General features: G+C 34.3%; 1 protein-coding gene across 1 annotated transcript in view; it reads left to right on the top strand.

Moving 5' to 3' along the window:
- mcc (MCC regulator of WNT signaling pathway) overlaps window positions 1–26,573 on the top strand; it is a 100,370-nt gene that overhangs the window by 48,534 nt on the left and 25,263 nt on the right. Inside the window, 9 exon segments of the mRNA XM_042751867.1 lie at window positions 4,804–4,946; window positions 8,100–8,248; window positions 9,879–10,042; window positions 13,539–13,751; window positions 19,925–20,071; window positions 21,053–21,142; window positions 25,164–25,312; window positions 26,197–26,308; window positions 26,311–26,357. Of these exon segments, the coding sequence (XP_042607801.1) occupies window positions 4,804–4,946; window positions 8,100–8,248; window positions 9,879–10,042; window positions 13,539–13,751; window positions 19,925–20,071; window positions 21,053–21,142; window positions 25,164–25,312; window positions 26,197–26,308; window positions 26,311–26,357 (1,214 nt within the window).

The raw sequence follows: 26,573 nt of genomic DNA, 5'->3' as shown, positions 1-26,573 counted from the left end.
TTAGGGAAAAAAATATTTGTATAGTATAGCAAATATATGTATGCATTGTAAATAAATGTATAAATTGTTACTATATTTAAAAAAATTATATTACAATTTTAAAATATTTTTATGTATGTCTGTATATACTTGTGTTTGTGTTCACTATTTTACATAATTATTATAGCAAATATATATAAAGACATTTCTATATTACAATTTTATAACTTATTTGTATGTGTGTATATACTATATATATATATATATATTTAATTTAGGAAAAAATATTTTAATAATATAGCAAATTATTATTTTGTTTTGTTTTTACTTTGAATGCATTACACGTATACTTGTATAATATGTAAAAAATATGTAAGCACTGGTCAGGTGGGGATGTAGCTGCTATAAGCTTGATGAAAATAGAGTGATATTGATGCTTTATCTCAGAAATCTTTACATCTGATTGTGGAGAAGGAGGTTAACCCTATATTAGAACACTCACAGCAGTCTGGCGAAAAGCACATAAGTTATTTCAATTGCCCCACTATAAACAGCGCTATTCTTCATTATGGAACAACCCTGCTGTTAAGATGTTAAGAGGAAAACAGTGTATTGGAAGGCCTAAAAACAATTGATGATTTATATGGACAGATGGCACGTTATTCATTTCAGGAGCTAAAAGACAGGTTCCAATTATTGGATAAAAGGGGTTTCTGGAACTAAATTAGCCAATTAAACATTAGCATAAGATCCATGGTTTAAAAGCCCGGAGGAGAAGAAAGTGTCTTATTAGGGTTTCTCTTGAAACTTTCAAACTCAGTACAAACCTCATCTTTTTTTTTTAAGATTGCTGCAAACAGTCTGTTTAGGAGAAGTGACAATTTAAAGAAGAGTATGGGAGAAAGACTTGGAGGTGAATTTGAGGAGGGTATATGGGAGGCTGTAGTTTCTGGTATAGGGGAGGTAAGTTAGAAGCAAACTCGTACACTACAAGATATTCAATCGATACTACTGGACTCTAGTAAAACGTTATAAGTTAGGTAGTACTTCCTCCTGAAGTCCACTATCATCTTCACTGTTTTGAGCGTGTTGAGCTCCAGGTTGTTAAGCCAGCTGCTCAATCTCCTGTCTGTAAGCAGACTCGTCTCCATTGTGTATGAGGCCGATGGTGGTAGTGTCACCTGAAAATTTCAGGAGCTTGACAGAGGGATCTTTTTCAATGCATTCACATGTATAAAAGCAGAAGAGAAATCACAAGATAACACACCACCCCTGGGGGGCACCAGTGCTGATTGTTAGAGCCTCACTGTGTCAGGAAGCTGGTGATCCACTGACAGATTGGGGTGGGCAGACAGTTGGGTCCTAACAAGATCTTTGCATAATTCCCAGGTCTTTCGAGGTGTTGCAGAATCTAATGCAGTCCCATGTTGACTGCATCATCCACAGACCTGTGTGCTCTGTACATAAACTGAAGAGGGTCCAGCAAGGGTCCAACACCAGTCTCTCAAATGACTTCATGACCACAGACGTGAGAGCGACAGGTCTGTAGTTGTTAAGGGTTTTTCGGGATGATGGTGGAGCGTTTGAAGCAGCAGGGAACTTCACACAGCTCCAGTGATCTGTCAAAGATCTGTGTGAAGATGGGGACCAGTTGGTCAGGACAGACCTTTAGACAGGCGGGTGAAACACCATCTGGGCCTGAAGCTTTCCTAGACTTCTGTCTTCTGAAGACCTGGTTCACATTCTCTACACAGACCTTAAGCGCAGGTTGAATGGTGGAGGATGCAGGAAGTGGGGTAGGTGAATGTGTGAAGTGCAGATCAGAGTGGGTGTGGGGTGAGAGACTGGGCTTTTCAAACCGGCAGTAAAACACATTCAGATCGTCAGCCAGTTGTTGATTCTCCACAGACTGCGGAAGTGGTGTCTTGTACTTAGTGATGCTCCTCAGACCAGTCCATACTGACGCCGGGTTGTTGGCTGAAAACTTTTTTTTTTTTAGCTTTTCGGAGTAGCGTTTTTAGCCACTCTGATCTCCTTTGTCAGTCTGTTTCTGGCCTGGTTGTATAAGATTTTATCCCCACTTCTTTAAACATCCGCTTTGGCATGACGAAGCTGTTTAAGTTTCCCATTAAACCACAGTTTCATTATTGAATGATAAGAATGACCTGGTGGGGATGCACATATCCTCACAGAAACTGATATATGAAGTTACAGTCTCTGTGAGCTAGTCCAGATTTCAAAAACAATCCAGTCAGTGCAGTCGAAGCAGGCTTGTAAATCCCGTTCTGCTTCATTGCTCCATCTTTTAACAGTCCTTAATACAGGTTTAGCATATTTAATATACAAACAGTGAGCAGAGAGCCCCAAAGCTGCTTTTGGGACAGAGTAATACGCATCCTTTATTGTGGTCCAGTATATTACGGTCTCTGGTGGGACATGTAACATGCTGTCTGTATTTTGGCAGTTCACAGGAGAGATTGGTTTTGTTAAAATCTCCAAGAATGATTAAAAGAGAGTCCCGGGTACTGTTGCTCCATTTCAGTTGTTAGTTCAGCCAACTGTTGCAGCGCTGCGCTCACACACACGTCTGAAGGAATGTACACGTTTGCGAAAATGAACGAGGAAAACTCCCACGGCGAGTAGAAAGGTTTACAGTTTATGAAGAGCGCATCTAAATTAGGAGAGGATCTTTTTCAGCATTGTTACATCTGAACACCAACTTTCATTGATATAGAAGCACAATCCACCGCCTCTAGTTGTCCTCATTAACTCCACGATGCAATCCGCTCTGAGCAGCTGGAAGCCCGGCAGATGAAGAGCGTTATCCGGAATGGCTTCACTCAGCCAGGTTTCAGTCAAAAACACAACACAACAGATTTAGAAATCATTCAATGCAATGAATTCTTTCTGGCGGGGCATGCCGCCCTTTACCCCCCGGCTACCGATCACTATTGCCCGATAATGGCTTTGGGAAGTTTGATCGCCGGTCTCTTTAAAGGCTGATCTCATGCAGTGGCACTGTCTCAATCTCTGTCCGGCGCAGGTAAAATAATTATAATGCTGAAGGTGAGCTACAATTCATATTTTTGTCATTGTATGACATCAAAGTACTGCAAGAGAGATTCGAAAGCATAAGGAGCTCTCACGGATGCCATACAACAATTGGTCTGCACGGCACAAACAGTCAAAACCTGGAGAGTTTAGGCAATATAGAAACCCTGGCCAGGAGGTGTCCCTTAAAAATGGCACGCATGGTCACCCTATGCATGATGGGCCAAAGTATCGGCCCCAAATTGCGTCGGCCCACCAGGAAGACACCCTATATGCCAGATGGCCAGTCCGCCCATGGTGCGTGTGTGTTCCTGTTGCGTCTGTGCTTCATGAATAGCCTCATTGTGTGCTAATTGTTGCTGTGGTTAGCAGTGAAGTGTGTGTTTAACGGGTTTTTGCCTGTCCTCGTTTGGACTGAGTGATTGAGCGTGTTTTGTTTTCACACAGACTCTGTAACTCCAGCCAGGAGAACATGCCATTCCTCTCAGATCACTGCAGGAAGGGTGCGTAACGCTCGCTCGGCCAGAAGATGGGATCTAATTCCCCCTGACGGTAGATCCGGGTGTTCGGAGCTGCTTAACTCCGATTCATTTATTCTGGATCAGTCCGTCTGATGGAATCGTGTTTTTAGTCTTGGTGAATTTAGTTAGTTCAGTAGTACTGAGTGGAGTGCTTTTTTTTTTTTTTTTTTTTTTTTTACAGTTTCAGTATTAGTAGCTTACAGACGACACACCTATAGTCTATTTCAGTTCACTCACAGAAACACAAGTGTTCCTTCATTCATTAAACACATTTCTGTATGGAAGCCCCCCAAAAAATTATGCTTTAAGTCATAATAATGAGATAAAAAGTCGTGGTTATTACTAAAAAGTCGAAAATTATATGAATCAAAATTGACATGAAAGTCATAGTTATGACATCAAAAAGTTGAAATGACGACTTTCAAAATTCATAATCAGAATTACGAGATAAAGGTAAAAATAATTTGCTAATTATATCATGATTTTACATTTTTAAAATCGCATAATTATGGCTAAGTATGTCAATTTCGACTCGTAATTTTAAATAATCATTTTTAATGTATAACATATGTATGTGTATATGTATAAATGTATACATAATTATATACATATATATGTGTGTGTATGTAATTTCGACGATTTAAAAAAATGTTTTTTTTTATTTTGTCAATTTCAATTTATCCAAGATAAAATTGCTTAAATAAAAATGACCAAAACACAACAAAATTACTAAAACCTTAATATTTAAACGTATAAAAAATATATCTAATTTCAAAATATTATCAAAAACTATAATAGTATATCTAAAATACTAAAATAACACTCCTTTGACTGTTTTTTTTTTATTTTCCAGATTTTGTTTTGTACAAATGTACCTGAGATACAAAACTGCATAAGCCCACGTCGTATTAGAAGTTGCACAGATTTTGATGATGTTTAATCTGATATTAGTAGTGTGTGTGTGTGTGTGTGTGTGTTTGATGATTTCTCTCACGCAAACTGTGTGTGTTTCTGCAGGTGTTCTGCATGTCTCATAGCGAGTTGCATCTCTCATCCTGTGTGTGTGTGTGTGTGTGTGAGAGAGAGAGAAAGAGAATGCATGCATGCATGAGGCTTGTGTGTGAGTGTGTCTGTGTGTGTGTGTTCACAGCATGTGTAGTGTTTGTTTGTCTCACCTTGCAGTTTTCCTCTGTGTAACTCTGCATTATTAATCCCAGTCCCGCTGTGTGTGTGTGTGTGTGTGTGTGTACAGTGTGAGCAGTCTCATCTGCTGCGGGAGCATGAGGAGGTTCAGGAGAGGACGACGCTGCGCTACGAGGAGCGAATCACAGAGCTGCACAGCATCATTGCCGAACTCAACAAGAAGATAGACCTGCTGCAGGGAGCCACCATCAGGTCACACACACACACACACACACTCACACGCCTCATGCACGCACACATTCACACACACGCCACATGAAGTTGACTTGAGCAGAGTTTCTGTCTGTAATAAATACTGATTGTTAAAACAAAGCACAATATTCAGTCCTCCTCGTCCAGTCATTAGTTCTTCATCATTAGTGCTCGTTTGAGTAGGCTGGGAAAATGTAAACACATTTCTTTTCTAGTCGACACAGCTGGACATTTGTTCCTAACATAGATCGCCAACACACACCCACCCACACATTCATAAAAATACACACACAAACACAAACATTATTTAAACAATGTGCTGCACACAATTGCTCAGAGAACATTTACATTTATGCATTTAGTGTGTGTGTTTCTGAAATACTAAGCAATTACAAAATTATAATTTGCATAAAGATATTGAAAACCATTTTTAGGACTATTACATATTTTTAATGACATTTAAGCTCATTTATACCCATAATTTTGATTACTTTAATGCATCTGAGTTTGTTTGTGATCCCATTATTCTCAGTGATGATCCTCATTATATTCTCATCTGTAATACAGCTTGTTTTTTTGTTTAATTAAAGGCAGTACAACAAATACTACCCTGATGTGTGAACAGTTTACAACTGACAGTGTTTTATTACATCAATGAGAGATGAAAGAAAATGTGTTTAATTGTCATAAAAATAATGACATAATAAAGGTCAATGTAAAATAATAAAATGGAAAGTGTCATAATAATGCAAATGAATAATAATAATAATATATTGAAAATGTAATAATAATGCAAATATAAATGCATAATAATAGTGTCTTGAACGTAATGTCATAATAATACTAATGTAAAATAAAAAAGTATAAATGTAAAATGATGTAATGAAAATATTGACAATGCAAATATAAAATAATAAATGTAAATGTCTTGATAATAGTGGCATAATGCAAAATAAGAAATGAAAAATAGTAGTCATTAAAATAATGACAATATAATGAAAACGTAAAATAGTAATTGTAAAATAATGGCACAATAATGCAAATGTAAAAATAAAAATATAAAAATGTAAATATAAAGTAATACTGTCTTACGAATAGTGTCAGTGATGAAAATGAAAAAAAAATATTTAAACATAAATTTGACAAAAATATTTAAACATAAACATAATGCCTTGAAAACAATGACATAATAAAGCAAATGTAAAATAATAAATGTAATTGTAAAATAATAATGTCATAATTCAAAATAATAAATATAAATTTAAAATAATAGTCATTAAAATAATGACACAAATAATGGAAATGTAAAATAGTAAATATAAAATAAATAATAAATATAAATATAAAGTAATATTGGCTTACAAATAATGTCAATAATGCAAAGGTAAAATAATAAATATAAATGTAAAATAGTAATGTCATGATAATAATATAATAATAATTCAAATAATAAATGTAAATATAAAATAATACAATGAAAATAGTGTCATTATAATGCAAACGCAAAATAGTAAATGTAAAATTTAGTGGCTTAAATTTCTTTATGCAAAATATAATTTTCCAACTGGATTGCGTTACAAATATTGTTGGCTGTTTGAGGAATTGCTTTGTTTCTCTTTTGTCAGTGGCTTTGGATAAAGACATCTAATAAATGCATAAATGTTAATGATAAGTGTTGTCTCTCACTGGGGCTTGGAGCGGAGCTTCTGTCCACGTCTGTATTCACTGAACACAGGAAACCTTCCCTCTATAGCCTCTTACTGTGATTTATAGCTTTGTAACTCTACTCGATGACAGATATCGGCTGCTTTTAATGCTCCTTTAAATCTCCATCCAGATAAATGTTACTCAAGCGCGACTCGTCTTGTCATTTGGCCTGGAATCCCAGCGGGAGATGAGTGTCTCCTTTCATCATTTATTCTGAAGATATCTCGTTCATCTTACTAAACGAACTGCATGAATAAGAGCTGGTGATCGTTAAGCTGCATGTAAATGAGATCAACTCCAGTGTTTAATTAGAAACGTCTCATATGTATGCAGCAGGTCGGGACGTTTGCATCCTCGTTAGGGAAATTAGAATATGCCAAATGACTCCAGGTCTCTGTTGACATTCATATTCATCCTTGAATCATAACTCTGTAATTTGATGCAGTTAGCCTAGCTTGAGTTAAATGCAATATTAAAGGGGAAATTAGGTTATAATTGTGTAGCTTTTTATTATCTCAAAAATAAACACACACACACACACACACACACACACACACACACACACACACACACACACACAGAATTGCAAGATGTATGAATGCAATAAAAAATAATGGAAAATGGTACTTGTGACTTTTATCTCACAAATGGAAAAAAAACAGACCTGCAAGATATCAACTCAGAATTGCAAGAAAAAAGTCAGAATTGCGAAATGTAAACTCAGAATTGCAAGAAAAAAGACGCAAACTGAAAAAGTTGCAAGCTATTATTTAGCTTTTTTATTAAGATTTTTTTATTCCAAGCAGGAAACAAAAAAACTGAATTTCGAGGAAAAAAGTCCAATTAGGAAACAAGGAAAAAATAAACTCAGAATTCTGAGAATAGAGTCAGAATTGCAAGATGTAAACTCAGAATTGTGAGATATAAAAGAAAAAAAAATTGCGAAATGTAAACTCAGAATTGCAAGAAAAAAGACGCAAACTGAAAAATTTGCAAGCTATTATTTAGCTTTTTTATTAAGATTTTTTTATTCCAAGGAGGAAACAAAAAAACTGAATTTCGAGGAAAAAAGTCCAATTAGGAAACAAGGAAAAAATAAACTCAGAATTCTGAGAATAGAGTCAGAATTGCAAGATGTAAACTCAGAATCGCAAGAAAAAAGAAAAAATTCAGAAACGTAAAAAAAAAATCAAAAAAAAAAAACAAAAACTGCAAGACGTAAACTCAGAATTCCGAGAAGTTGGAATTGTGAGGAAAAATTTAGAATTGTGAGATACTCAAAACTGTAATAAAAATACATTATTATTTTTTTTTTAATCTTTGGGGCAGTCAAGCTTCCATAGATTGGTTTACACACTGAATCAAAAAGACGGTATCAACAGAACTTCTCCACACTTTCCACCATGATTCTTCTCATCCATCATAACAGCTCTGTGTGTTACTCAGGGAGGAGGATGAGTTTTCCGAGCTCCGCTCCGATCTCAGTCACAGCCAGCAGGAAGTTAATGAGGATGACCGGAGCGTTGATCAGGACCCCGACCAGGCGTCCATCTCGCTGCCAGAGAACCAGTCCACACTGGTCACCGCAGACATGGGTGAGGAGCTAACTGTTCAGTAAGACCCAAAAAAACCTGATGGATTATTATATATCCAAATCCAATCTCAGAAATGCAGACTGACAGACAGGAAACCTGACGGAAATCTGAAAAACATGATTTATGAAGGACTGAGTCTCACAGCAGCCTGCCAAGAACATGTCCATATTGCATTCCAGCATCCAAAGATAAATAAATTAATTAATTAATAAAATAATATTTAAAACTGAACATGCCTATTTTGGAAATATTACTTTTTTAATGTTCATTACTATAATTCAAAAAAGGTAAAGTATTTACATAACAGTAATGAACATTATGTAATACAAATGGGCTTAAATGTTATAATAATACAAATGTAAAATAATAAATGTAAATATAAATAATATAATTAAATTAAAATCATATTATTTAAAAATGGCAATGTAAATGTAAAAAAATGAATGTAAATATAAAAAGTGCTGTCTTATAAATAACGCTAAAATAATGCAAATGTATAATAATAATGTTATAAAATAATAATGTCATTAAAATAATAACACAAGGGAAATGTAAAATAAGTAATACAAATGCAAAATAATGTCATGAAAATAATGTTGTAACTATATGTAAAATGTAAATGTAAAATAATGTAAAATAATAATGTCATGAAAATCATGTCATAATGCAGATGTAAAATAAGAAATATAATTGTAAAATAATAATGTCATAAAATACTTACAAAGATAATGTAAAATAATTTCATGTAAATGAAAAATAATACATTTAAATGTGAAATAATACTTGTAAATATAAAATAATACTGTCTTACAAATAATGTTATAATAATGCAAATGTAAAATAATAAATATAAACGTGAAATAAAGATGAATGAAAATAACGTCAATTTAAATGTAAAATAATAGTGTGATGAAAATAATGTTATAATGCTAATGTACAATGTAAAAATATAATGCCATGAAAATAGTTTCATAATAATGCAAATGTAAAATTAAGTATATATATATATATATATATATATATATATATATATATATATATATATATATATATATATGTATGTTAAATTATTCTAATTATTACTACATAAAAAAAAAATTAAATCACAATGAGTCAATAATTGTCATCCATTATAGAGCTGTACAGTACAAATGTGGAGCAGCTCAGGTGCTTTGAGGAGAAATGTTTGAGTTTATGTTGAGATCTCTGACTTTTGACACAGACTTTGGTATCCTGGTAATCTGAGCACTGAGTTTGAGACTTAAGAAGAGACACATGGGAGGTTACTGGGATCATTTTCTCATTAGAAATTTTGAGAATCAGGAGATTTCTGCAAAAGTCTCAGTTTTCTCCCTATTTTGATCTCATTGCTGTCTGGGAGAAAAAGTTGAGACGTTATAGTAATTGTATTTGTGTTTTTGCTTTACTATACTTTTATATGATTTAAAAAAATCTTATCTATTCATTTTTAAGCTGTTTATTTAATGTTTTCATATTGCATTCCTTAATTTTACTGTTATTGTTAGCATTTTTTTTCTTCATGAATGACTCAGGATGCGATTGCAGTTTCATGCTGGAGAAATTCCCAATAATTGACTCCAAGTTTATTAAGATCTGTGTGTTTTTCCAGATAACTGCAGTGACCTGAACTCGGAGCTGCAGCGGGTTTTGACGGGGCTGGAGAGCGTCCTGTGTGGCCGTAAGAAGAGCACATGCAGCCTGTCCGTGGCAGAGGTGGACAGACACATCGAGCAGCTGACCACCGCCAGCGAACACTGCGATCTGGCCATCAAGGTAAAACACCTGACAGATGCAGTACAGGAGCCCACAGACCAGCTCAAGCATGTAGTGCACTATACCACAAACTGCAATCTGATTGGCTGGCTTTGCACAAATTTTGCATGTCACGTAGCTTAACTTTCAACTACATAAAAATAAAACACAAAAAAAATCTAATAAAAATGAAAGATAATCTAAATAAAAAGAAAATCTTGAATCTATACACTCTGATACTTTTGCAGCTTGATCTGGTAAAAACCTTTCAACATAGACTGAAAAAGACTTGGAAAAACTTTGTCAAATTTAGTGTCTAGTTCTATGGTAAAGTGTGATGCATGAAAGTTATTCATGTGTAAAATAATCTGTATATTCAGATCACAAAAGTCTTAACCTATTCCCACTAATTTCTTCTGTTTTTCTATACAAACATTTGTCAAAACTGTTTTTAATGTTTTTAAAAGAAGTCTCTTCTGCTTACCAAGGCTGCATTTATTTGATCAAAAATACAGTAAAGTAAAATATTATTACAATTTAAAATAGCTGTTTTCTGTGTGAATATCTGTTAAACTGTAATTTATTCCCATGATCGAAGCTGAATTTTCAGCATCATTACTCCAGTCTTCAGTGTCACATGATCTTCAGAAATCATTCTAATATGATGATTTGCTGCTCAAGAAAGATTTCTGATTATTAACAATTTTGAAAACAGTTGCTGCTTCATTTCTGACAAAACCATGATACATTTGACTTTTTAGGATTCTTTGTTGAACAAAGTTTTTGAACTGAAATTTGAAATAGAAATCTATTGTAACATTATAAATGTCTTTACTCTCACTTCTATCAATGTAATGCATCCTTACTGAATAAAAGTATTAATTTCTTTGAAAAAACTTTTGAACTGTAATATGTTTTAGATTCACTCACACCTAAATAGCTCACACACAAAAAAGCTATGATTGGTCTTTTTTTATCTGTCAATCAGTCCAATTTCCTAAGTGGGCGGTTCTTGACCAAAATAAGCTGCAAAGTAGACTGGATTTATATCACAATATTTCATGTTAATAGTCAAAAATCTGAGACTGTGGAGCTGAATGACTCCAAACCCTATATTTATACCCACTTTTTCCTCATGCTGGTATTATCAATAATTCAATACAGTCTGTAGGGATGTGAGTGATGTCAGTAAAGCCTGATGTTTTGCTGCTGACTCACTGTTAGAAGAGCGTTTAGGCCTGTAGTTCCTGGACTTTTAGCACCAGAGTCATCATCTTGGCCTCCAACACTCCTGATCCTGCATTAGTGTGTGACGCTTCATTTCACGGCTCTGCTGCATAATCCGGTTCATCAGAGTAACCGCTGCAGTTATAATAGTCTCCCGCTGACTGCCGTGAAGCTGCTCGCACAACTGCATTTCTTTTTCTCAAGAGAAACGTCTGAGAAGCAGGAGACTTCAGCAAATGTCTTCATTTGCTTTGCATTTTGATCTCACTGCTGCCTAGAAGAAACAATTAAAAGATTATAATGAGTTTTCTGTATTTATTAATACTATTATATGATTTTAAAAACTGTTTTATTGTTTTTATTTTCTTCTATTCTTGTCTTTTCAAAACTGTTTTTTTTTTCAGACTAGTGTAAAGAAAATATCCAAAATACACACTGAAGTGTTTATTTTATTGCATTAATCCATTTATGTCTGCAGATTTCAGTTACAGTCCATATCTTTAAAGAGTTTTTTCTCCACTTCAGCAGCACTTACACAGACAAAATTTTACAGTTTTATTATTTTCTCTATTCTAAAGGTTTTTACAGAGGGGTTGGTTTATATATCATTCCCCTGGTTTTATTATTGCACTTCATCTATTTGCATCTGTAGATTTCAGTTACAGTCCATATCTTTAAAGAGTTTTTTCTCCACTTCAGCAGCACTTACATGCACCAAAATTTAAAGCTTTAATATTTTCTATATTCTGAAGGTTTGTACAGAGGGGTTTGTTCATATATAATTTGCATGGTTTTATCCTAGCATTTTGTCTATTTGTGTCTGTAGATTTTAATTTAATCCATATCTTTAAAGGCCGTTTTCTCAAACTGAGTTTTTTCTCCACTTCAGCAGTACTTACAAACACCAAAACTTAGAGTTTTATTCTTATGTATATTCTGAGGGTTTTTATAGAGGGTTTTGTTCATATATAATTTGCCTGGTTTTATTTGTACACTTTATCTATTTGTGTCTTTAGATTTCAATCACAATAACATGTTTAAAGGCCATGAGTTTTTTCTCTGAATCAGTAGAACTTGCATACACCAAACTTTAGTTTTATTATTTTTTATATTCTGAAGGATTTTACTAAAGGATTTGATCATATATCATTCACCTGTTTTGTATTCAACATTTTATTCCTAAAACATTGTAAAATATTTTTTTCAGTCTGTTGAGAGTAAGGTTAACTACTTTCTGATTTAAAGAGTGATAAAAAGAGAAATAAAAAAATCCTTTCTGTAAAAACCTTTAATTCTAATATTTCAGCAAATTCAAACAAGAATTTTGAACCTGACTTTATCCAATGTTCATATGGATATTACAATACTAGACGTATTGTATGTCAGTGTGTTTTCCGCCCATCAGAACACAGCAGCAAAATCCAATGTTCATATTTTTGTTCTGGAAATACATGCAAAGTAGTGCATATATAAATAGATAATGCATTATTTGCATATTTAAACAACATTTCAGAAAACTTGTAATACTAAACAATTGTCTTAATATACTCTGATTAATCAGCTGGGGAATTATGGTGAAATCAATTAGTTAAAAACTTTTACCATTTTCACTGCATTAATTCTACTTTATACATTTTCCTATTATTGTATTGTTCTTAAAAGCTTTATATATATAAAAAAAGCTGACTAAAGTGAGTTTCGAGTGCAGTTTCATGTTGAAACGTCTCCGCCTCTTTGCTGGAGAGCATTTAAAGAAAGAGTTTTTCCTTAAAAGTGTGCACTTGCTCTTAGAAGTTACATAAAACTGGTAAAAATACTGGTAAAATACTGTGTAGGCTGAATGCACTGTAAGTTGCTTTGGATAAAAGCATCCGCTAAATGCATAAATGTAAATGTAAAACCAGGCAATGAAATGAGTATTTTCCTGACTGTGTAAGAGTTTTTAATGTTTTTGAAAGAAGTCTCTTCCACTCATTTGATCAAAAATACAGTAAAAATGTGAAATATTTTTACTATTTAAAAGAATTACTCCAGGAGTCACATGATCTTCAGAAATCATTATAATATGCTGATTTGCTGCTCAAGAAACATTTCTGATTATTATCAATGTTGAAAACATCTGCCCAATATTTTTGTGGAAACGGTGATGCATTTTATTCTTCAGGATTCTTTGGTGAATATAAAGTTCAAAAGAATAGCATTTATTTGAAATAGAAATGTGCTAATGTTGTATGTGGCTGAAGCTAAGCTTTGCTAACTTGGTTTGTGTGATGTCTGTGTGTGTTTGCAGACGGTGGAGGAGATTGAGGGTGCTCTGGGCCGTGACTTCTACCCCAGTCTGTGTGAGGAGCGTGTGCGCTGGGAAAAGGAGCTGGCTGGACTCCGGGAGGAGAACGAGAGCCTAACAAAGATGATGATCACAAAAGACAACAAACCCAACCTCAACCGCACCAAAGCCACCATGAACGCCATCCGAGAGGAGCGAGATCGCCTGCGCAGACGTGTGAGTGTCCAAATAACTACTGATTTATCATTTAGGTTTAGGGATTCAAACCACCAACCTTTCTCCACTCATTAATAGTCTGTTTATACTCTAATTATTATGTTATATTATAATTATTTTGTCCATATTCCAGGTAATCTAAAGGGGTTAAATATATGACTATTATTCTTCCCTTTGTGTAATTACATAGTTTTAATGACTTTATTTAAACATGTTAATTTTATGTTTGTTATGTGACGATAGGAAGACAGTCAGTAGTAGAAGTAGTTTGTGGAAGTATGTTATATGCGTTGTATCAGTAAATAACTGTGGTATGGTTTTGCTGTTTTTATGCAAATTTTTATTAGAATTCTAAAACGTTTTACTATAACATTATTCTAAACTTTATATTATAATAAACATTATAAATTATATATATATAAATATCTCTTCAAATATATTTTAGATTATAAATTAACTAAGGTTAATTAATGAGATCTTATTGTAAAGTGATACCTATTGGTCTTTATAGTTCTTATGCACTTTAATCTGTGTAAAACTTTTAACTTTATATATTTTTCTGAATTGCTTTATTGTATAGTTATTTTTGTTATAAGAAAAAGTTATTAAACCTGTTATACTGTATTATGTCCACTTTTTTAAACAAAATGTCAATATCGTGATAATACCGTATACCGTGATAAAAGCATTAGCAGAAATCACAAAATGAAAATTTAATACCGGCATATCCCAAATGTATACGCGTTTGTAGAGGTATCTCATTTTCATTATATTGTTTGTTTGTTATACTGTTTTAATGTTATTTTAAAAATTATTGTCATTATAAACTTTTTAAAACATTTTACTAAAATTGAATATAAATTAGATTGAATTACTATAATTACTAAAATTAACTAAGTTACAGTAATGAGAAAAGTATAGTTAGATTTTTCATTATTTTGTTTATTCATTGTTTTGTTTACTTGTGTTAGTATTTTTTGCAGATTTTATGCTAAATTTAAAAACCTAATAATAATTTACCTTAATTTATACTATAATTTAGTAATGAGAATCTAATTTTAGTCATCATTTACAAACAATTTCAAAAGTACAACTTCTGGTCACATGCATTATTGAGACTTTAGGGGTTAAATTACTTTATCATGAAAATAAGTCTAAAATTGTGGGATTTTATTTAAGACCCAACTTTTCCAGCCTGTTTCCTAATTACAATGAAATTTTTTAAATGTAGAATGTATGAATTATTTTGTACTCATTGTATGTACAGTTGTTGAAGAACATTTTTTTCCCAGAATCTCAATACTGTAAAATATTTATCTTGTATAAATTGTAATTTTATTTATTTTGTCCTTAAAATCTAACAGTGAACTGTAATTTTTTTTATATTGTTTAGATCTTTTTAAGATTTATTTAAAAAATAAAAATTATCAACACACTCAACCTAATTGAAATAAAATAAAATAAAATTAATAAAATAAAATAGAATCTACTATCACTCTTATGCTCTTGATCAACACATTTAACCTAAACAAATAAAATAAAATACAGTTCAGTTTCATTTGCATGAAGCAAAAAAAACGTAAAACTTTTAAATTTAAACTTAAAAATGATATAAAACAAGCTTTAATTATTTGTGTTTGTCTTTTGACCAACATGGCATAAAAAACTGAAGTGTTATCTTTTTCAAATAAATATACTTTTCTTATATAAAACAATATAAAAACACTGAGATGCAGTAACGAGGTCAAAGCATCTCTACAATAAACCCCGTCCTGTCAGAAACAGCAAGCGATGCATCAGACCAATTACACGAGCACGGACAGATTTCATTAGAGATAAATCGCAGGCCGTTTGTATGTCGTAGGTCAGACCCGGCTGTTTCTATAAAAGCCTTTGCCCTTTTTCACTCGATGCATTTCAGGGCTAATCATGTTAGTGTGCTAACCGGCTTCAGATGACCAGATTCGATTACAGACCGCATCTAAAAGCAGCAGACTAATCGATCCAAACAGGTTTGTGCTGTGCGTTTTTCTGAGAGCGATCCGAGGACAGCGGCATTCCTTATTTAAGCTCAATACAAAGATTCATCACAATTAGCATGTCCATTTCTGTAACACCAAAAGTATGACTCTTTGCAGCATTCATAAAAACTGAAGAAAAAAAATCCTAAACCGGTGATTTACAAAAAAATTACTTTTCCATTGAGGAGTGAAATTTACCTCATTAATCCATTTTGACGTACAAGAAATACATAATTTCAAAATAATGCATAGTTATTAATAAGGGAACAAAACTTTGCAAGTGATTTAAGACCCTCAAAATACACAGTATTTATTTATTTATTTATTTATTTATTTGATTTGTTATAATTATTTTTAAGAGATATAACCGTTTTGAGTTCGGGACATTTTTTTTCCGGAGTATGTATGGTGTACCATTAGTGTCAAAAATACTTTTGTAAAATTATCTATGAAGTTATATTAGTGCCAAAAACTTTTATAAAAAATATTTAGCCTTTTTCCCATATCTCACACACTTTAGGGACTGAATTTTGTTGCTAAACATAAATATGTATGCCTACTGACCAACTATTGCAGCATGAAAAATGTATAGATTATGTAAGTAAAATGAATTTACTTTGTTTGAGTTATAGTTATGTTGTTTTGATGTTGTTTTGTTAGAAATAAATATGTAGGTTTCATAAATTTGGACTGTTTTTGAGCAATCATGAGTTATACAGTCAAAGGAATTTAATAAAATTTCATTCATTCTGTTGGGGTTAATACTGATCATTCTCAGATGATATGTTCTCATAAATTTCATACAATAATATATTCAAATAAGATTTCTCCTCAGTATTGAAAAATATATAAATATATATTTAGTCAAGTCACCTTTATTTGTATAGCGCTTTATACAATACTGATTGTCAAAGCAGCTTTACAGTGTCGAACAGGAAAATAGTTTGTCAATAATGCAAAAGGACAATAGTAAACACCCAATTTTTCAGTTAAAGTCAGTTCATTATTGATTCATTGATGTCTTCGCCCCGCTTAGTTTAGTTCAAATAGTGTCTGTGCAATCAAGTCGACAATATTGCCAGAAATGAAGTGTCCCCAACTAAACAAGCCAAATGCGACAGAAACTCCATCCGTGACAGAAATGGACAAAACCAGCAAGGTGTGGTTTAATTCCAGGCTGCAACACAGGTCAGATTGTGTAGAACTTGTCTGGTTCCCGTGGTCTTGTGCTGATTGCCATCTAATTGACGTGGTCTCTGCTGACATTCAGGGCTATAGAGGTCATCTCTAGGTGCTGATCCTCCATCTGGTCTGGATATGGACTGGATCCGGGTGGAAGAGTGCAGTCTCTGTACTATGATTCGGTCTAAATCCTGACTGGAAATCCTCACAAATAAAATTTTTCTCTAAGAAGGAACAAAGCTAAGAGGATACTGCATTTTCTCGTATTTTTGACAGAAAAGGGAGATAATCCTCTCATGTAGCAGAGAATGGTAGCACTGTCTTTTGCGATACTGTAGCTGTAATGACGTGACATTCAGCCAAGTATGGTGACCCACACTCAGAATTCGTGCTCTGCATTTAACCCATCCAAAGTGCACACACACAGAGCAGTGAACACACACACACACTGTGAACACACACCCCGGAGCAGTGGGCAGCCATTTTATGCTGCGGCGCCCAGGGAGCAGTTGGGGGTTCGATGCCCTTGCTCAAGGGCACCTAAGTCATGGTATTGAAGGTGGAGAGAGAACTGTACATGCACTCCCCCCACCCACAATTCCTGCCGGCCCGAGACTTGAACTCACAACCCTTCGATTGGGAGTCCGACTCTCTAACCATTGCACACAATTGAATTAAAAAATGTCATAAATGCACTGTCTTTTGCGATACTGTAGCTGACAGCTGCATGGTTAGAATTTTATCTCTAATGGTATCGATCTTGGAAGTAAAAAAGGTCATAGTCATTACTGCTGTGCTGTTGGAAAAGGTATGTGTCTGTAAATGCTTTATTTTTTGTTAATTTAGCCACTGTATTTAATAAATAAATACCTGGGGTTGTGTTTGTTCTCTTCTAAGACGAAAAGTAAGCAGATCAACTGTAGCAGTTTTTAAGGCTCTTTTGTATGTAGAAGTGCTTTCCCTCCATGCAATATGAAATACCTCTAGTTTTGTTTTCCTCCAGCTGCGCTCCATTTTCCAGGCTACTCTCTTTAGGGTGCAAGTGTGCTCATTATACCATGGTGTCAGACTGTTTTCCTTAATCTTCATAAATTCATAACACATAAATTTCATATCACGGTATTAAATCTAAAGTATGACCATAAAAAAAATTACAACCTATATAAAAATTAAATTATTTAATTAATTTATTAATAAAATTACTAATTACATATTTATTTTACACAATTAAGCAAACTTGAACATAAAATTGCCATTTATTTGTTTATTTAATTATTATACACCATTGTATAAAGTATGAATTAGTGATCTTAAAAGGAGGACAAATGAGCATCTGGCTTAAGCCTGTGCCAGGAGGCATATAAGGTATTTCAAAACCTGATTGTCCGACCTTAAACCGGACTTGTGGCCAGTCTAATCATGATCCGGATCTGAAGCACGGCTATATTTAGACTCATATGCCACAGCCACTCGAGTCAAGACGTGCCGACCTGACCGTAATTACTAGCCTGACTTTGTGGCAGTGGTTTGTTTGATTGGACTGGACAACTACAGGTCTTTGTGTGTGTGTGTGTGTGTGTGTGTGTGTGTGTGTGTGTGTGTGTGTGTGTGCACCACTAACACCGCTGTCATCCATCTAAGTCACAGACAATCGCTTACACACTAACTGCCGTCCATTACAGACCGTGAGGATGGACAGCACTGAGCTACTAAGTTAAATATTGATATTTTCTCTCTTTGTTAAGAGCCGATGGGCTTGAGTGGCTGATGGAGGGATGTTTCAGTGCAAACACATCAGAGCTTCTCAACCATTTGTGCTTTAGGAACCCAACAGATTAAAAGCTTTGTTTATCGTGCAAAAACAAATCAAATGTCCTTAATATCACACTGAACATATTGTTAGTATGAACTGAGCAGCTCCAACGACACTCCTGACACTGAACAGACTTAATGAGCAGCGTTTTCTTCAAATATTGTTATCTTCAGTGATGATTATGATTAGATTTTCATTGTGGCAATACAGTGTATAATTATATTATGATATTATATTATGCTCATTTCACTTCAAATTATATGTTTATTAGATATATATTTTTTTCAAAATGAGACCTGTAGATGTTTTTATGAGATTTTTTTTTTTATGGTTTATTTTATTTATTTATTTTTTTAAATGTGACCTAGGTTTTTTTTTTTTTTTTTTTTTAATGTGACTTTATTTTATTTATTTGTTTATTTATTTATTTCCAGTTGATTGACCGATTACCTAAAATATCGAACAAGCATGAGGATAGATTGAGTGATATTTGGGAACTTTGGGAATGATCTGTAAACTCCGATTCCATGTGGTCTGAATCAGTTATATGTCTGGCTCGTGTAATAATAATAAGGATAGAGCTCTAGAGGCGTCAGAGTGCTGAAGCTCAGTCTGATGTTGTGTCCGTGTGTGTGTGAGAGCTGCAATACTTCAGGATTCAGTCCTTTATTTGTCCTTTGGCAGCCTTTCCACTGGCAGGAGAAGCTTTATTTGCCTTGAAAAATTCACAGTCGCTGCCAGCATAACGCAGATGGGGCTCTGGGACGGCTGACCTGAGCGCTGCCCGCTAGAAACATGAGTGTGTTTGAAACAAAAATACTCTTGAAAATCGATTCTGATGCACAAGTATTTCACTGCGGGTCAGAAAAGGTTGATTTCTGGTTCTCAATGCACTCATTGACCCTGCGCAGCTGTGTGTGGTGTTTCTTCATGTATTGGACGAGAGATCTGTGATCATCGTGGCTTCTGCTGCCTCTAATATAGACTGAACTGAAGCCACATGAATGCAGATGCTGAACAAACCTCAGCGTCTAGATTTAGCTCTAGAACTGCCCTCTGAACTCAGAAAAAACACTGCAAAAAACCTAAAACTACTCTTCCTATGTGACTTTCAGACCTTTTTGACAGGTTTGACAGATGTCTTTCTGTTCCCGCAGGTGCGAGAGCTGCAGACGCGTCTCCAGAGCATTCAGCCCGGCGCTCCGTCCAGTCCTGGGCGTCTGACGCCGGCGGGACGTCCCATCAACCCCAGCACCGGAGAACTCAGCACCAGCAGCAGCAGCAACGACATCCCCGTCGCCAAAGTAGTTGATAGCATTTTGATAAAGCCATTTATTTTATTTATTTATTTATTTATTTTTAAGTTATTTTAGTTCAAGTTAAACTAATCAAGTTAAACAAAAGGAGAAATAATATCTTGGCAAGTAGCTGAAATAAAATGCATTTGTTTTTTTTTTGTTTTGTTTTTTTATATATATATAATATATATATATATATAATATAATATATTTATATTATATGTGTGGTTTAATTGTGGTTATTTAATTGTGGTTATAATATATTATATTTATATTATATATATTATTTCATTTATCATTTTTTTATGGTTTTTATTTTAATTACTTTTTGTTTTAAAAAATTTATTTCAGTTTTAATTATTTTAGTACAACTTAAACTAAATGAAAATGAGAAATAGTGCCTTGGAGACTAGCTGAAATTTTGTAGCTGAAAGTTTTATTATTTTCATTATATTTAAATAATTTACATTACTTTTAAAAATATATTTAAAAAAAAATTTGTTTACTTATTTTATATTATATATATATATATATAATGTTTATTTATTTTATTTTTCCATTTTATTTAGTTCAAGTGCCTTGATGAATAGCATAATAGTGATAGCAGATTTTATATTATTTTTAATTTTTCCATTTTATTTTATTAAGTTTAAGTGCCTTGATCAAGAGCATAATAGTGATAGTAGATTTTATTTTATTGCATATATTTTTCTTTTTTCAGCAGTCTGATTCTCTTCTGAAGTCTTGTGATGCTTTGTGTGAGAAACTGACCCACATTAAGTCATTTCACTGTAGAGTTTAACAGCTCCAGTCCTTCACTTTCATTATTTGAAATGAGGGTCAGAATTTAAATTAAAATGTCACAGAAGAAAAGCTCATACAGCTGCATATAAGATGACGGAAGTATTGCTTTAAACACACATCTGCACTTTATAATGCTCACGCTGTATCTGTATATGTGTGTGTGTGTGTGTGTGTGTGGGGCAGGTGGCGGAGCGAGTGAAGTTGTCGAAAACACGCTCAGAATCACTGCCAGCGGAGAGATCCATCCTCGGCTCTGAAATCAGCAGCATCGGGGTCAGACACAGTTTTATATTAATGTTTATATTAGTTTTTATTCATATTTTGAATATTTTCTGATTTCACTTTAATTCTAGTTTTATTAGTTATGTGGTGTTTTTGTCATTTTTTTCATTTTATTAAACAAAAGCTAGTTCTTAAAAATACAGTTCTTCATTGTTTGTTCATGTTAGTTGACGGTGCATTAACTAGTGTTAACTTTTCATTTTAGTAAATGCTGAACTGAACATTAACTATGATTGACAGCTGCTGTACATGTATAATCCATGCTTACTAGTGTAGTTAACAAATAAAGCCTTATTGTAAAGTGTTACCTAACTGTAATAACCCTGAGCAAGAGACACATCGACTGGTTTAGAATAGAAACTTGTATGTATTAGAGCTATTACTACAGTAAATCATGTTTTTAATGTACATGGATCGCTGGATTAACCAGATAATAACTACCCTATCTGTTTTAAAACTGCACATATAATGCAGTCGATCATCCAGATGTGCACACTGCATACTGTACTTATAGTATGAGTAGTATGCTAGTGTGCTGTTAAACACAGCCTGAATGACAGATCGAGCTCTCTCTCTCTCTCTCTCTCTCTCTCTTCTCTCATCCTCTCTCCTACCTCTCTCTCTCCACTCTCTCTCTCTCCCTCCTCTCTCTCTCTCTCTCTCACACTCTCTTTCTCTCTCCTCTCTCCTCCTCCTCATCTCTCTCCTCTCTCCTCTTCTCTCTCGCTCTCTCTCTCTCCTCTCTCTCTCTCTCTCCCTCTCCTCTCATCTCTCCTCTCTCTCTCCGCTCTCCTCCTCCCCTCCCTCCGATCACCTCTCCTCTCCCTCTCCCCTCTCTCTCTCTCTCTTCTCACTCTCTCTCCTCTCTCTCCCTCCCTCTCTCCCCTCTCTCCTCTCCTCTCTCTCTCCTCTCTCTCGCTCCGCTCTCTTCTCTCTCTCTCTCTCTCTCCTCTCTCTCTCAATTCAATTCAATTCAATTCATTGAGCTTTAATTGGCATGACTTGTACAGTATTGCCCAAAGCATTGGCCATTATTCTCATAGGCAGTGAACAAATAATCAATAAAAAATCAATCATTAAACCAATGCATGAATACATTTATAAATCAATAATAAATAATAAATCAACAAATTAAATCAAAAATAAAAAATAAAAACCACACTTGTGTGTATTTGTCTCAACATTCAGACTTTAGTTTTGTCCCACTGGCTGACTCTCGTAGTTTGTGGCAGGCTGTTACATACTTTGCTGATTTGCTGTTGTGATTGAGATAGAGTTTTCTCCCAAAATATTATTTTAATTTCTCTGAATTTGGTAATGCCATAAAATGTGTTTCGCTAGTTTTTGGAATTCTCCGTGAATTCTGGTGTGAAATAGTGTGATCTAATTCTGTGGATAGTGATCACAGTGAATGAGGAATTTATAATGTGGTTCTTCTGTGCTCCTGCAGCTCTCTCTGAGAGCACAGTGAACACAGTCTCTGCTCTCTCGGCTCGTGGCCATCTCTGGCCTGTAATGGCCGTCACATCTCTTTTCTGGATACTGATCATAAGGGGTATTGGTCCTAATTCCGCTCTGCCGAGGTTTTTGGTGTTGCCTCTTTTTACTTTTAGGATGTTTTTACAAATTTGTGTATCAGAGTTCGAATGCCCTCTTTTTTTCTTCCCATTTAGAAAAATCGTGGGTTTGTAGAGGTCCCCATAGCTCGCTGCCATAACAGAGCAATTGGTTCAAATTATTGCTTTTTAGGAGTTGCGCCGTGTGAATTGAATTTTCATGTCGAATAGTATTTTAACTCATGTAGACTCTCATGCCGGTGGCCTTCAGTTCTTCACAGCCAATTAAAGTCCCTGTTGAACTCAGTTTTTAATCCGCAGATTGCCGTGGGGTTTCTGGGTCCCTGTTGGCAGGACGTGTTTCCTGCTCTCTCTCTGCGCTCCTGGATCTATTTAGGAAAAATCATTATTTTAGGTTTGCGATAAAGTTTGAGAGCCCAAAATTCAGCATGCACTAGCGTGTTTAAGGATGTTTTGACTGAATGACTAATCATGTGCGAAAGGAATACATTTAATTTCGATTCCGTCAGGGCTGGGCCGGGGGCAGTGGAATCTATTTAAGGCGTTTTGGCAATTCGTTTTATATGTTACGATGGGGCTCACGAGGGGCAAGGAAATTCCTGCAGCAGAAACACGCAGTTTTAGGAAGAGTCCTCGGCCACTTCGAATCGGCATCTCAAGTTCATTTTGGATGTATTTCAGTATACATTCCTATCAATGATTGGAGTGTATGTGTTTTGGCAGAGAATCCTGATATTTAGATCACATTTTTTGAGAGAAAAATGTCCTCTACGCGTAAAGTCCTTTGTTATTGACACATATGCCTCTGTAATATGCTGAAAGAGGATGCATCTGTCAGTGTAAACGCATTGAATTTAATTAGCAGTTCCGATTGTTAGGAAAAAAAAGAAAAATATTTGCCAATTGCAGTTTTTTGAGTATGCAAAATAATCCAATTGCATAGTTCCAGTTTTTAGGTGCCGAGTAGCTCAAAAACCTGTTGTGATGGTACATCAGTGATTGTGGTTGTATTTTGGATTTCTACGTATGTGGTTTTTAAAAAATTTGTGTTTTTGGTTCAGAGGGAAGTTGTTGCATCTTGGTTTCAAACAAAATTTTCAGGTTTGGTCTTCACAGCCTCTCGTGCTCTACTCTCCCTATTTCTCCCTAATAGTGATAGAAGAATTTCTCATTTTATTTTTTTTATTTTCTGTCCTCTCTCGTTTTATCACCTCAATGCTCAATGCTAAAAGGTGAAATCTGTGATGGAAATCCCGGCTCTTCTGTTGTCTTTATGTTTCTATTAGATTCTCCCTTTGGTTTCATTTTTTGTTTCATTCCCCTCATTTTTCCTTTATTTCTCTTATTTTTCCTCCCCCCCCCACTCTCCTCTCGCGCCTTTCTCTCCTCCCGTTTAGTTTAAGTGTGTCTGTTCATCCCATAAGAGCATATCAGATGAGTAGATCACCTTCCTCTTCTGTTTCTTCGCTCTTATTCCTCTCTGGTCATTTTTATTCATTATTCTGTAAGTGTGCCATAATCAAGCATAACACTTTGTTTCATTGTATGATTGTTCTCTCGCACAAGGGCCTGAGCAGCAGAACCACGCTCTCATCATTTAGCTGATGTTATGACTGAGAGTTAAGATGACATTTAGAGAAAATTTAATGCTATATCTTCAGTGTAGTGGTTTATTTTAGTTGTAAGTATTAGTGACAAATGTTTATAAATTGGTTTATATTCAAAAAAAATTTAATGTCAAGAGCATATAGTGATAGAAGAAATTTATTTTTTTTTATTGTTAAGTATAATAGTTTTATTTATTTTTTATTTATATTTTTCATTTATTTTATTTTTTATTTTTGCTCAGAGCATAAGAGTAGATTTTATTTTTTATTTGTATTTTATTTTTGTTTAATTGTTTTATTTAGTGAGAATCAGCACTGTTATAAATATAAAATTTATTGTGTTTTTATTTTTTTTATGTTTAATATAATAGTTTTTTTTATTTTTTTATTTTTATTTTATTTTTTTGACATTGACAATTTTATTTAATTTTATTTATCATGTTAATGTTGATAATCAGCACAGAATGGGAAATATTTACATGTGTGAAGGGAAATTGAAGGATAGAAAGAAACGACCAATCACGATTCAGGATGCAAATGAGACAGGAAGAGCAGCGGCTGTTATTCAGCGTGCAGATGCTGTGATGATGTCATCACCACTGGTTACATTTTGAATGTTACAATGAGTTTCAGACTTTAATCTTGAAGGTGAAATGGGTGACTTTGCAGATCAATTTAAAGCTTATAAAATTTATAGCAACCAAAAATGAGCTGGAATTACATCCATATACAAAAAGCTTTGAGCTGAATGAATCGCAGGAAGACAAATGAGATGTAGGATGCTGTTGCTGAGTGGTGGTTTAGTCTCATCTCCGCGTGTCTCCGCAGGTGTCCAGTAACGTGGCTGAACATCTGGCTCATTCCCTTCAGGACTGCTCCAACATCCAGGAGATCTTCCAGACGCTGTACTCGCACGGATCCGCCATCTCCGAGAGCAAGATCCGCGAGTTTGAGGTGGAGACGGAGAGACTCAACAGGTTAGAGAGCACAGACGACAAGATCTGCTGTTGAACTCTAGGACACGCTCAGATCACTGGAAGAGAACTTCAGAGTCCGGCTTTAGTGCGTCTCCCCGTCCTAGTACAGACTTGGCTTGCACATAAAATATTGTATACATTTATATAACACTATATAATATTTTTTGTATTTACATAAGTGTTGTATGTCATCGTACCAGTGTTGTTTTGTTAATTAATTGAAATAAAACTGAAAAAAAAAAAAAACTTTTTAAATTACTAAAACTCAAAGTGAAATAACCCAAATAGAAATATTATAAAACAAAACCACATAAAATTACAAAAATTCAGTAAAAAGAAATAAAATAGTTTTTAAAGATTAAGTTAAAGTATTAGTACTAAAGTACTAAAATTTAAGCAAATAAATCTAAGCTAAATATAAATATTAATCAATATATATATATATATATATATATATATATATATATATATGACAAAACATAAAAATATTAAAACTTAAATGAAATTCAATAAAATAAAATATAAGTTTAAGCTTTAAATGTTTAAGTTGAAGTAATAAAATGAAAAATTCAAACTGAAATAATAATAAGCTAAATAGAAATAAAAAAAATAAAAATGACAAGCACATAAAATTACTAAAACTTAAATTAAAATTAAAATGAAAATAAAAAAAACAAACTAAAATCTTATTCAAAATAGCAATAAACTCTGCATTACACAGGAAATCCTGAATCTGTGCAACTTAACTGTTGTCTGATGATGTTGCAGATTCTTCAGGAATGTTGTGTTAGGAGTGTTTAGGGAGCAGTGAACACTAGGTAGGGACCCTGTGAATTGCACGTCTGATCGTGTCTGGCATTGTTTGTTCACTGTGTGTGTTTCAGTCGTATCGAGCACCTGAAGTCTCAGAACGATCTGCTGACCATCACGCTGGAGGAGTGTAAGAGTAACGCCGAGCGGATGAGTATGCTGGTGGGGAAATCCCCCCCGCGACGGATAAAAATACGTCCAACGCCACCGCGCTCAGACTGGCCCTGCAGTACAGGTACACACACACACACACACACACACACACACACGGTCTGTTTATAATTGCATTCAGATTCTAAACACAGTCGCATTTACATACAGGACCAGCATCAACATCAGGGAAGACTGTTCCTCCTTGCTTTCAGACGGTTAATCGCTTTCAGTGTCATTATTTGATAAAAGCATTATAAGTGGTGTGACCTACGGGCGAGTGTAATGAAAAGCTGCTCTA

This window comes from Cyprinus carpio, chromosome A5, assembly GCF_018340385.1.
Source record: "Cyprinus carpio isolate SPL01 chromosome A5, ASM1834038v1, whole genome shotgun sequence".
In the NCBI taxonomy this organism is placed as follows: domain Eukaryota; kingdom Metazoa; phylum Chordata; class Actinopteri; order Cypriniformes; family Cyprinidae; genus Cyprinus; species Cyprinus carpio.
Note: the sequence above shows the minus strand (reverse complement) of the source record. Positions and strands in the feature narration are given on the sequence as shown.